Source organism: Leopardus geoffroyi, chromosome D2, assembly GCF_018350155.1.
Source record: "Leopardus geoffroyi isolate Oge1 chromosome D2, O.geoffroyi_Oge1_pat1.0, whole genome shotgun sequence".
In the NCBI taxonomy this organism is placed as follows: Eukaryota; Metazoa; Chordata; class Mammalia; order Carnivora; family Felidae; genus Leopardus; species Leopardus geoffroyi.
In genome coordinates, this window is record NC_059334.1 from 61,863,897 (window position 1) to 61,877,283 (window position 13,387).

Here is a 13,387-nt window from a genome sequence, read left to right on the forward strand (position 1 = left end):
GAGGTGTGTTGCAGCAAAACAAGTGTTAACGGTTCCATTTTCCGATCAAAGAATGAGGATTAGGGGATGTGTCCAGAGTCACAAATCCAGGAAACAGAGCCCAATCAACTAGACTGACAGAATTTCAGAGGTAGAAAGTTGAAAATGGGCATGAAGGACCAGCCAGAAAATCCCACCAAGGACAAGCAACAGCCAGCAGCTGTTGCCTGTTTTGTTGGGGTTCTGGCCTTTCTCAACCTGGGTTCCCCAGAGAGAAGCCCTAATGTATATACTGTTCTAACAAATTTTCTTTACCTACCGAGAGTCACCTAATCAATTTCTCTGTTCTGTGGATCAGATGAGGAGTCTAGGTTGAGAAAGGTTGTTACTTGTATCTTTATATACACATTAAGTCTCAACTTTATAAAGTAGGTATTATCCTCATTTTCATATTTGAGGAAACTAACACACAGTAACTTGACTAAGGGCATGAAGGTATTAGGTAGTAGAGCTGGGGTAACTACCTGACGCAGTACCTCTCCCCACACTGTGGGTGATGCTAGCTAGGACTGGCTGGAGAATTTACGGGTCAAACGGGTTTACATAACTAGACCTACAGCTCAATTCCATGTACAGTTCAGAGGATACAATTTGGCCTCATTCTCTACTTCTCAGAAGAGCAGGAAAAAAAAAGGGATGTAATTACCACTCAAAGTCATCAATGCCCCCAACATCACAGAGGCTGGTGGCAGAGAGACAGGGAACTAGTATGTGTGGTTGGAAAATATGGGACTACAAAAGGAAGTGGAATTCACAGTTTAGTTGCTATAGTAATAGAATTCAGGATAGCAATATTCTGTCCTTAACCCTGAAAGAATGCAAGAGAAAGGCTGAACACCCGAACCTCTCCTATTTCCTCAAATTCTGGAGTTCTGTAAAATATCTGGCTGGAGGGAAGTATCTTTGACTACCTCTGCCCCCCCTCCCTTTCTCCCCACATATGAAGTAATGAGTTCATCCAAGAGGACTGATTCATACAGCTGGATATAAAATAGGAGTAATGGCTCCTTACAGCTCTTATCAGTCCAGACGTGCAGCTCCTGTGCAAGTTCAGGAATCACCAAGAAAGTTCGCCACCCTTGTCGTTTCTTTGATTTTAAAATGTCCCCAAAAATGTGATCTCCGATATATAAAATGTCCTTGCCCTTAGCTCCCAAGAGATCACACACTGTATCAGATGAACCTGAAACAAGGGAATGAACAATGGGAAAACAAAAATGTCTCCATATTAAAAACGAGAATCCTAAGTACCATAACCATTAGATACTGTACTGATTAATTTTATTCTTATGCAAGGAACAGACTAGAAAAAGGGCTCACCTTAAAGACCCACCATTGTTTTTCTTTCATCATTCCTTTTTTTGCCTCTAACGCAAGGCTTTCAGCTCCACTGTGCTAACCAGAGCTCTTGATAACCAAATCCAAGAGCAACAAAACTACATGTCTCAGCTTTAGTAAATATAATTCTCCCAAAGCACAGCCATTTCTCATCACAGAAGATCTGACATTAATTTTGTTTTGTTCAACAATTTCTCACTGCAACGAAATATGCATCAGTGTCCCCAGGGGCTCCTAGAGGACCCCTTTGAGAACCACCTCAAATCATTCCAGGACACTGAGAAAAAGTCTCAAATACGTAAAAGGATGAGGAAACACTGATCCTTTTAGTGAAAATCAAAGATTCGTCAGGACATACAACTTCTCAAACCTGTTCTCCCTGACTCCTACTGCATTAGCAGGTGAATAAAGCAGTTACCTTCAGGAGACAGTATCTTCAGAATACTAAAGTATAACTGGCACTCTGCCAGGAGGACACCAAAGCTTTCACGATGAAATCTGAACAAAGACTTAAACTAAATAAAGGGAAATCTGTGACTCACCTCCTGAGTAGACGATGCCATGTTGTAAGGGGCCTGTGTAGGTACCAATTTTCAGCTTGCCAGTTTTCTGTGAGAAGAGAAGACTTTCTAATAATTTACTGTTCTATCACAATCTCCAACCAAAATGCAATCTGGATAGGCATCTAAATGATTGGCACTTTTGAAATTATTGGGCTATCTCAATTAAGATTAAAACTCTGAAATTCAAAAGATATGGATAATAAATTAAAAATACCTGTTTCCTTAGGAAGAATAAGAGTGGGAAAAGGAGAAATACGAAGGACAATGTGCCAGCAGACAGATCATCCTCTTGACTTACTGTGTCCACCTGACGCAGTACTGTGCCTTCTCCAAAAAAGAGCGGCTTCCGTGCATCCACCAAGATCAGGTCAAAGTAGGACTGCCATGGTCGATGGGAGCTCCCAGGCTGATGAGGTTGAGAAACAGCAAAAGCCAAAACATCACTCCTAACCCTTGAGGCACTAATATTTAATCTCACTCAAATGTAAGGAATGTACACATATTAAGTATACACAGAAGATCCCACTATTGTATTAAAAACACAGTGTGTTAGCGGCCATATTCTTTTGGAAGCAGGCAAGGTGAAAATATAAATTAACACATTTTAAATCATTTCCTCTACTAACATTTCACAGCAATTTAACATATGAAGGAAAGTGTCCTCACACTCTGAAATAGGCAAAAAAGGCTCAAAGGGTTGTGAAGGAAAGATGCAAACTGATATTCAAGAAGACAGTTTAAGAAAGAGGCAGATCAGCATCAGAACTTAAGTATACAAACTAACATGGAACTGTTACTAGCAAATTTTATTGGTTATGTTCTCAGAATAATGGCTCTAGGTACACATTAGCCTTTGGCTCATACTGGAGGCTTGTCACGGCACTAATAGAGAAGTTATGCCCATTAACATGCTTTCTATCCTGAAGTGGGACCAGGGTATTAAACTTGTAAGCTCAAGCTGTGCTTTTGGGTGACCTTTTCAAAACAGAGATTTACTGATATTTAACAAAAGAAGGACTAAGTCCCACAAGGATGTGACTAGGCTGCAATGAGTGTTCCTTAAATTTAAGTGTAGCCACACTGTGGGAATGAAGACTTCTCTGCTAAATATCAAGGTTAACTGTTCTTGAACAAAACTCAGCAATAACTAAGAGTAGTATCTAGAAGTTGCCAAGAATATACGTATCTTCTGTTTCTTTTAATCATCTATCTTCCTCAATGTGAAAATTCCTTACTTTGCCATACAAACTTAGTAACTCCACACAGAACTTCTTGGCCGTAATTATTCTGATCCCATCCTACTAAATAACACAAATATCTCCCCTTTATTTCTATCTACTATGTTTTCAAATCTCTAGCAATGTTAAACTACACTAGCTCCTGCATTGCTTCTAAGGTTAATGAAGATTTCTAGAGGAGTTCTGACAATTCCTGACTCTCAATATTCCAGGATCACTAAATGCATTCATTATTACTAAAAGCAATGGTCTGTTAAGTTACATATAGTACCTTGGGGCCATGTGGGAAATCGAACAGGTAAGTCATAATTTTCTGGAAAAAAAAAAATCCAACATCAGGTCCATATACTACTTTTGCAAACAATATGCAGCACCTAAAAAAAACTTCAAACCCAACCTTTTCATATGACGTGTCTTTTTCAATACAGGATTTATCACATTCTTTTTTCCCCTAAGTTTATGAAATCATGGCAGCTGAAGCCAGAAATTAATGCTTCAACATAACAAACTACAGCTGACATTCTCAGTAGGACATAGGCTTCTAGGATGTAATTTTGTACACTTCATCCATATATCCCTACCAAATCCTCTTAACGGACTGGAATACATATTTGGAATTGGTATCTGAGGTCAGGGCATCGACAAAACTAATGACTCACATGGAAATGATATATGTTGGCCTCCTTACTATTTATTGTTTCTAGACTAACCAAGCCAATGAACCATTAGATTTGTTGGCTTTGTAAGACTGCTTACTCCAACAAATCACCAGATTTCTAAATCAAGATTTTGCATGAAGAGAATTGCAGAGCATTGGGCTTCTTGCTAGTACTATAAGCCTGTAACTGTCTTACCAAAAATAAGATGAGGCTAAGGAGTTAAGCTTGCTTTTCAACATGCTTTAGTCCTGGCAAAGAAATGTCTAAGTTAAAAGGTAGTAAATTTTGATGGCAAAGAGTCCAAACATCTTTGCACCATCTTCTGCTATCTGCTCCCAGCAGCAGGGAGGGCATTTACACATATGCAGTAAATAAATGTGTGACTTCTCAAGTTGATATAAATGATGCACCAAAGAGACACAGAAGCCTTTTTAAAATCAGCACAAATGTTTTAAACAACCTCCAAATTAAAACCTTCAAGTAACCAACTGTAATCAGGGAAAAGTCAAAAGAAATATTTAGAAAAATTTGAGAACCACTCCAATGTGGCCCTTAAGCTATATATTCTTTTTCCACTCTGCTCTCAAAATGATATGGCAAAAAAATACCCTCACTTAACAAGTGTCCTCATGATCTTCATTCCCAGTTCCTTAGGCCAAAGTAACTCCTCTGTGTAAATAAACAAGTATGAACATTAGGCACTTACATCTGTGTATTTATAGTCACTGTTGGTGGCAAGAAACACTTTCCCTACTTCCTTCATTCGACTCAAAAGCAAAGGCAGTTTTCCCTGAAATGTAATATGATGATGAGTGAAACACTAAACCACAAATACACAGTCACTTCAACTTTTGTCTACCTGAGTAAGCACAGGGGATGCGCTTTGAGGGTTGGTTGATTTCAGAGTTTTACATTTAAAAGACCATATTATCACTATGTGTGAAGTATTAAGCTAGCAGTATACATGGTGTATATAACATATAGGTGTATATATAAAATGACACATACAGATGATATGCTTATTAGATATATTATTAAATATGCTTATTAAAAACACCTTGGGGCACCTGGCTGGCTCAGTCGGAAGAGCATGCAACTCTTGATCTCAGGGTTGTGAGTTTGAGCCCCACACTGGGTGTAGAGATTACAAAAAATAATAATTAAATTAAATTAAATTGAAAAATAAAACCATCTCTACCTTCCTCATGTTTGCCTCAGGAAGGAGTTTAAATTACCTTGTAATCTCTTAAAGTATATGAATGAGGTATATTAAAGGTGAGGAGAAGCTTATTTTAAACATCACCAGCAAAATACAAGGAGAGCATAAGATATGGCTTCCCTGTGTAGGCTTTTCTCTTGTATACCTTGTAGAATGAAATGCCATGTGCAGGATGGAACCTAGAAATGCTCAGACCCATCTGCAGACACATGAGGAAATTCTAACTCCTGATGAGACTGGAAAGAAAAGCAGCTTTTCCTTCTCTCACACTAAATAGGTTCCTTCACTCAAATTCTCCTGGACCTCTTGTGAACCCCTCAGTGTTCTCTCTTGAAAGAAGAGTGGAATTAGGAGCGGAGGGGAAAAAGGAAGTACAAAGACTGAAAACACTAAGAAATCTGTATCAAAGTACTTTGAAAAAAATACTGCATTCCACTACTCATACTCTGTGAGAAAAGGAAGTATCTCATCTCGGAGCTGTGTTTCCTTCTTACATTAAAGTAATTCCAAATTTTTGCACCACTGGTTGGAATGCAAATTGGTACAGTCACTCTGGGAAACAGCACAAAGGTCTCTCAAAAAGTTAAAAATAGAACTACCCTATGATCCAGCAATTGCACTACTATCCAAAATGCTAATTCTACAAAATGCTAATAATACAAAAATGCTAATTCAAAGGGGCACATGCACCCCAATGTTCATAGCAGCACTATCGACAATAGCCAAATTATGGAAAAGGCCCAAATGTCCACTGATGAATGGATAAAGAAAATGTGATTGATTTGTGTGTACATACGTGTACACACACACACACACACACACACACACAAAATGGAATATTATTTGGCAATCAAAAAGAATGAAATCTTGCCAAATATTTGCAATAACATGGATGGAACTAGAGTGTATCATGCTAAGCAAAGTAAGTCAGAGAAAGACAAATATCATATGATTTCACTCATGTGGAATTTAAGAAACAAAACAGATAGATATGGGGAAAGGAAGGAAAAATAGGATAAAAACAGAGAGGGAGGCAAACCATAAGAGACTCTTAAATATAGAAAACTGAGGGTTGCTGGGGGTGGAGGGAAGGGGCATTAAGGAGGGCAGTTGTTGCGATGAACACTGGATGTTGTATGTTAAGTGATGAATCACTAAATTCTACTCCTGAAACCAATACGACACTATATGTTAATTAAACTAGCCTGATTTTTTTCCCCATATTCTTCATCTAGCTTCCCTTAATATTAAAGATCTTACTTACACATAATACAATGATCAAAACTAAGAAATTAACATTGGCACAATTCCATAAACTACAGATTTAAAAAATTTACTGTATAAACTTGGACAAGTTATATATAACCTGTGTTCCTCAGGTTTTTAAAAATTATTTTTTTTTTGTTTTTGAGAGAGTGCAAGTGGGGGAGGGGCAGAGAGAGAGAGAGAATCTTTTTTTTTTTTTTTTTAATGCATTTTTGTCTTTTAGAGAAAGAGTGCAAGTGTAAGCAGGGGAGAGGCAGAGAGAGGGGGAGAGAGAATCCCAAGCAGGCTCCATGCTATCAGCACAGAGCCCAATGTGGAGCTCAATCTCATTAACCGCGAGATCATGACCTGAGCCAAAATCAGGAGTCAGATGCTTAACCAACTGAGCCACTGAGGCACCCCAGAGGGAGAGAATTCTTAAGCAGGATCCACACTCAGCACAAAGCCCAACGCGGGGCTTGATCTCACGACCATGAGATAATGACCTGAACTGAAATCAAGAATCAGACGCTTAACCAACTAAGCCACCCAGGAGCCCCCTTCAGCTTATCTACAAAGCAGAGGTAACAATACCTCATTCAGGGTTATATGGAAGATTAAAGGGCATGTAATCACTCAGTACAGTGATGTACACACAGTAACTACTCTAGCTGCTATTATCATTAGAGCTAAAAAGACAAATGATATACTGGATCTTCTTGCCAAGGAACAAACAGGGAAAACTATACTAAGACCTATGTTCTGGCTGAAAATTCCTGGTGATTGTACTTGACATATATTATATCAAGACAAATTAGTATCTTCCTTTATCCATTTCATTACAAATAGGTTTGTTATTGATTTCCCTGATTTGCAGATCTATTTTCCCCTTTATTACTTACATCTTTGACTACATACTTCTCAAGATTTTCAACTGTCTTTTCCTTAAGGGAGCCCTACAGGAAGAAAAAAAGGAAAATAAGAACAAAATCAGTTTTTAACAGTTTATACTACTATCAACCCAAATGCATTTTTTAAGTATTTACCAAAATGGAAAAGTACATAAACTAGAAATGGCCATGATAAAGCAGATGTGATTTGCTGCAACTCTGCCTCCAAAAGGTATTTAAAATATAAAACTATGTTTATTTTAAACAAGAAATCAAAAGGTATTTCATATTTTATTCAGTATAATTTATAGTAAGTATAATTTTAATTAATGTATTAGTCAAACAGGAGGTATTTGGAAAAAAACAAACAATAATCATCCTCAAAGGTAGGGGGAAGTATAATCTTAATACTAAAATCTCTTCTAAGTTTGGGAAATGAAAACTGAAGTAAGAGCTGGAACCAAGCAGGATCACAGGAGGAAAGATCAGCATAACTTCCGAAAGTAGGACAAAGACAAGAAGAAAAGTATTCTAGAGAGCTGTCACTAGGGGGCAAATCCTTTTTTTTTTTTTTTTTTTTTTTTTTTATGGAAGAAAAATTCTGCTCTATTTGTACTTGGAAAGTTAATGTCAGACCACAAGACACAAGCCACAGAGTGAACAGGTGACGCAGCAGCTCCCAGGTACCTTGTAATGAACCCAGTCAACAGCATCTCTTACATCCTGGAACATACTCCGGTAAGACATGAAGAGGTCCCCATCTTTAAATCCTGTTTCACAGCTATACAAAGATGAAAAAAACATGACAGGGAATCCAAAAGAGGGTAAGTAAAATGAATATCAAACATTGCCCAGGGGACCCAAGGATTCCATGATCACATGGAAAGACTAGGCTAATTAGGAAAATAATTACTCCCTAACGAAAATCCATTTTGACAACCAGAAAGGACTACAGTATTCAATGGAATACAATAATTGTGAACAAATACAAAGTGATAGAACAATATATTGAATGAAACCTAAAAGGTCAGTTCCAAAAATATCATGTTCTTTTACTCATCACTTTTAAGAAACAGGTTCCCATCAAAGAAACATTTAAAACTTAAAATTGGTCATTTAGGTGCTCTTCATCCTGACTCTTCTGATGTTTTCTCTAGGTACAAAGGTATTGCCTTTTTTCTATTTAGCTTAGTGACTTGGTGCCCCACCAGATTTAGTGCCTTGAAGCGGATAAGGCCTAGACAGGATAAGTTAGCCAACTCTGACACATACGGCTGAGCTTTCAGCAGTGGTTATACAATTTGCCCTAAAAAGGATAGGATACCTTGTTCAAGACTTAAACAAAATTTTACTTTGAGGAGGATAAACCATATTTACTCCTCAATCAAATCTTGCTGGGCCTGGGAATGAAACTAAACTGTCATCGCTGAATGGCTCCCGGGTAGCTGCTGTGAAATGAGTTGGGGGGTTTTAGTGTAATTCTGCTTGGACAGATAATCATCACACAAACCTCCCACTCAGTTGTCACAATTAGCACCTCTGCTGGCCGTCTTCATTCCCAGGAGAAGCCAATCAGAAGTGGTCCCTTCCAAACATGGCTGCAGCACACTGGCAAGGAGAGGGGGCCGTGTGGGAGGTGAGAGCCTGCATGGAGCTGCTGGTGCTGTCCCATCTCTCAGGCTGGCAATGTGGCATCTCTCACTAGCACTAAATTCACTTCAGAAAAGCAGAAAAGACCTACAATGGCCAGTTCTCTAAAACCCTGTACATTAATTTAAAAAAATCAATTGGAAAAAGAAAATTACACTATATACATACCTGGTATATCTAGGACAATTAGTAAAAAAATCTACTAGGCAAGCCAACAGGTAGGTCTCTGAAAAATGAAGAACAGATATTCATAAACATAAATGAAATAATTCAAACTTATTTCATTATCTCCCTTGAGCAAAGACAAATGATCATGAAAAGAAGGGAAAGCATCCGTATATATAAGCACAGAATGAGTCTACCTGGTAGGTTGAACAGTGTGTTCAGAATGTAAAATCTTTCAGTGTCATCCCGCTGGATAAATTTATTTGGATACTGCTCTCTAGTTTCTGGTCTGAAAGAAAAAATTTAAATTAACTGACATTCAAAAAATGAACATTACAACCATGAGAAATATTCATCATTCAAAAATTCATTCAAATATTTTGGTGGCTACATGCAAGGCAGGGTCTAAATATTACATGTGAGTAGCTATGAAGATAAAGCTCGGGTTCCAGCCCTTAAACAGCCCTCAGTCAGCTAAGGGAGGTGAGTCACATACACAAACAGTTATCACAAAGTAAAAAATCACAAATGCCACAAGAAAGGTGCAGAGAGCTATGAGAAAACTGAGGAAGAGGAGACCATTTCAACTTAAGGGGTAGAAAAAAGTGAATGTGGGCGTGAGAAGAGGGAAATCTAGGAGGGATTCATGAAAAAGGTGGCACAGAAGCTGGTCCTTAAAGGCTCAGAAGATCCAATTCAGAAACTAGTCCAAACTGGGTAGAGACAGGGGAGCAGAGGAAAATAAAGCTAGAAGGATGAATTGAGGCAGATCATGCTGCTATCTTTCACTCAGAGGCACTCAGAGTGCCATCGACAGGTTTTTGGTGCCACTGACAGTCTTTACACAAAAGGATGAAACCATCAGAGCTAAACTGTAATAATACTCCATTAGTAACAGTTTTAGGATAAAAAGGAGAAAGAAATGTGATATGTGGCACAAATGGCTACAAATTCTTTCCATGCCTTTGTAATGTGTGACTTTGCAGTTACTCCAGCTAAGAGGCTCACTCTCTCTCTCCACCCTCAAATAAACGTTTGAACAGCAGCAACTAGGGATCCAGGCAGAAACTCTGAAAACACCTGCATATTGGGGCGTGCTTACTCTTGCTGCATTTGGACCTCAGACTGCTGTGTGAGTGAGAGAGATAACCTGCTGGAGCATAAAGGCTACATACAGAAATGAGGAACGCCCACCACAGGCTGCCAACTGCCAGACATGTGAGTCAGGCCATTCCAGATCAGCTGAACAACCCCAGAATTGCCCAGCTGACTCTCAGAATTTTAAGCTAAATAAAACAGTCGTTGTTTGAAGCCAACAGGCTTTCAAGTACTTCATTACGCAGAAAAACTAACTGACACAAAAGACTGGGAAATCAGTTAAGTGGTTATTGCAGTAGCCTAGATGAGAGCAGGAAGGGTCTCTCCTAGAGTGATGGGACAGGAAATTAAAGGGAAGCATTAATCATGAGAGACTACCAAGGTAAAATGAATTAAGACCAGGGGACTGATTGGCTGTGGCAGATGAGGACATGAGAATCAAAGATGATGCTCACATAAGGATGTCTCTGAGAGGGTAGGGTGGTGGTACCATTTACAGAAATATGAAAACTGAATAACAAGTAGGTGTAAGAGGAGTTTTATTTTGGAAAGTAAACAGATTTTTATAGGTGATTAAATAGAAACAAGGTCAAAAACTTAAAACAGAGATTCAGACTTAAGAGAGAACTGGGATCATCTACACATAGGTAAAAGGTGAAGCCACGAAGACTGTTATAGTGGATATGGTCACTTACGGTGCAGAGGAAAAACAGAAGACTGAAATAGACCCAAGGGGAACATTTAGGGTTAAAAGGAAAAAAGCCAGCAAAACAGACAGAAGTTGTTAGAGATGCCCAAGAACCTTGGAGAGTGAAATGAAACACTCCAAGAAGTTGAAGGGGACGGCATTAATTTAAAAAAAAAAATGTAGAGAGAAACCAAAAGGGAGAAAAACTAAAACATAAAAATGCACAATCCTCAGGGAACCTAGCTGGCTCAGATGGTAGAGCATGCAACTCTAGATCTTGGGGTTGTCAGTTCATGCCCCATGATGGGTGTAGAGATTGCTTAAAAATAAAATATTTATTTAAAAACTGCACAGTTCTCACAATGAATATATAAAGATAACTAATCTAAATAAAGGACATCAAATTTAAAGTTTGTACTCAGTTTGTAACCTGGTAAATTGCTGCTTGAGTCTGTTAACTACCAATGGCATAAATTCTAGTTAGGAAAAGAAAATCACATTAGCTCCCTGTCTTAGTCACCCTTCTGAAATAAGAGTGCCCAGTAAGGAATAACTTTGTAGAATATCTCATTTTCTAGCCTTCTAAGATTTTCTGTATTAAAAATTAAGGTGGAAGGGAATAGTAATGATATGCTTTCCTCAGTCGGGTTTAGTAAGATGCCACTGTCTCCTTAGATATACTTTCCTATTCTCTCCATCATTAAAAAGTAATTCCTTTACATAAGGATAGTTAACAGTTATTTATTAGGCAATAAGAACCCAAATGACTTATAAATAGAGTTAGCAATTACATTCTGTTTAAGTTAAGTGTTGGGCGCCTGGTTGGCTCAGTCAGTTAAGCATCTGACTTCAGCTTAGGTCATGATCTCATGGTTTGTGAGTTCAAACCCCACTCTGAGTGAGCATGAACCCTGCATTGGGTGAGCACGAGCCCCACTTCAGGTAAAACATTAGCCCTGCTTTGAGTGAGCCCCACTTATTTATCTCTCTCTCTCTCTCTCCCTCCCTCTCTTTCCCCCCGCTCTCTGCCCTTTGCTCACTTGTGCCCTCTTAATTGTCAAATCAAGCTAGCATATATTTAAAATAAATATTAACTGGGGGCAGATAATGTATCCCAGAAGAAGGAATGCTAGACTTGGGAGCTGGGAGGAAAACTGTTATGGACTACTGTACTGCTAACTTTCTGTGACTCGTAGAAATAAATATGTGATCTCAACATTATCCCATCCTAGAACTTTAAAGGCCTTTTCCCCTGTCCAAAAAAGAGGCCCCAACTCATTGGCAAGGTGTGTAAAGCAATGCCTGATGGAGCCCTAACCTCCCTGCCAGCCTCATCCACCAGTATGCTTCAATAGCTTGTTCTTTCCCTCTCTCTCCATCAGCCTCTCCTTCTCCACAGGCTTTTCCTCTGGATTCTAAAGACTATAGAGTGTTAAGTGCTGTTTGAATGATTCTGCATTACTCATAAATGGCTTATTTTTGGGGCACCTGGGTGGCTCAGTTGGTTGGGCGTCCGACTTCAGCTCAGGTCATGATCTCACAGCTCGTGAGTTTGAGCCCTGCGTCGGGCTCTGTGCCAACAACTCAGAGCCTGGAACCTGCTTCAGATTCTGTGTCTCCCTCTCTCTCTGCCCCTCCCCTGCTCATGCTCTGTCTCTCTCTGTCTCAGAAATAAAAACATCCAAAAAAAATTTTTTTTAAATAAAAAAAATAAATGGCTTACTTTTGAAACGCTACTAAAAATACTTCCAAAGGAGCCATTTGGAAACTTTATTAGTTTATTTGGGGAAAGAAAGAAGATCTGTGGATCCTGACTTAGTAACACTAATTGCAGTACTCATTTATAGAACAACTTCCTTTCCTTTTCCTCTCTGACTACCCCTCTCCATAACACAAAAATCCCTTTTCAGACATTAAAAAATAGAACCTTGGTTCATCTTCATTGAGATTTTGAATTATGGTACAATATCCATTTATAAAATAGCTTAGGCTGCTAACACTATTTGCAATCACTTCACATTCTAAATCCTGCCTCCCGATATTCATGGATCTTGAACAAACACCTCAGGAGAGGAGCAGTGAAAGAGAGGGAGATATAATCACAGGCCTGCCCAGATGTGTCAAGGTGGGGTGTTTACTTCACACTGTTTGCACTATGTCTATGTGGAAACCTTTGAGCCTATGTAATTCCAGCTGAAAAATCTTATATCAGATGCTTCAATTCCAAACAGGGCATTGCTGTGATCTCAGATTTAAATGATATTGTGGTACAGTTTCAGTTAGCTTGTGCCTCTTATCACAAAAAGTAATTACCAAAAACACACTCTCTCTTTAAAAATTTCAATGCAGACTGTGTGGTTTTTACTATTTTGCCTTTGAAAATAATATATAGGAAAGTTATACAAGAGACTGACAGATAATCTATTTTGGTTTTAAGTGTTGCTCTGTGCCTAATGCAGTATCAGTAGTAAATTAAGTAGTATAATAGTGAAGAAAATATATAATTGCAAAGTTATGAGGACAAAAAAATGTCAAACTGTGGTATTGTGATTTGTAAAGAAAAAATTGGGATGTTTCACCAAAAAATAGTAGACC

The 13,387-nt window shown here is 38.5% G+C and overlaps 1 protein-coding gene across 10 annotated transcripts in view; it reads right to left on the minus strand.

The window, feature by feature from the left end:
- The window catches only part of NT5C2 (5'-nucleotidase, cytosolic II), a 149,434-nt gene that overhangs the window by 2,974 nt on the left and 133,073 nt on the right, over window positions 1-13,387 (minus strand). For 9 of the 10 annotated variants that reach the window (XM_045438761.1, XM_045438762.1, XM_045438759.1 and 6 more), the window contains 9 exons: window positions 9,204-9,295; window positions 9,010-9,067; window positions 7,879-7,972; window positions 7,204-7,257; window positions 4,544-4,627; window positions 3,450-3,491; window positions 2,239-2,346; window positions 1,920-1,986; window positions 1,052-1,222 (listed from right to left, as the gene is read on the minus strand). In XM_045438761.1, the coding sequence (XP_045294717.1) occupies window positions 1,052-1,222; window positions 1,920-1,986; window positions 2,239-2,346; window positions 3,450-3,491; window positions 4,544-4,627; window positions 7,204-7,257; window positions 7,879-7,972; window positions 9,010-9,067; window positions 9,204-9,295 (770 nt within the window). Of the gene's footprint in view, window positions 1-1,051; window positions 1,223-1,919; window positions 1,987-2,238; window positions 2,347-3,449; window positions 3,492-4,543; window positions 4,628-7,203; window positions 7,258-7,878; window positions 7,973-8,701; window positions 8,800-9,009; window positions 9,068-9,203; window positions 9,296-13,387 lie in introns of those variants that run through there. The other variant, XM_045438766.1, reaches the window with a different exon arrangement.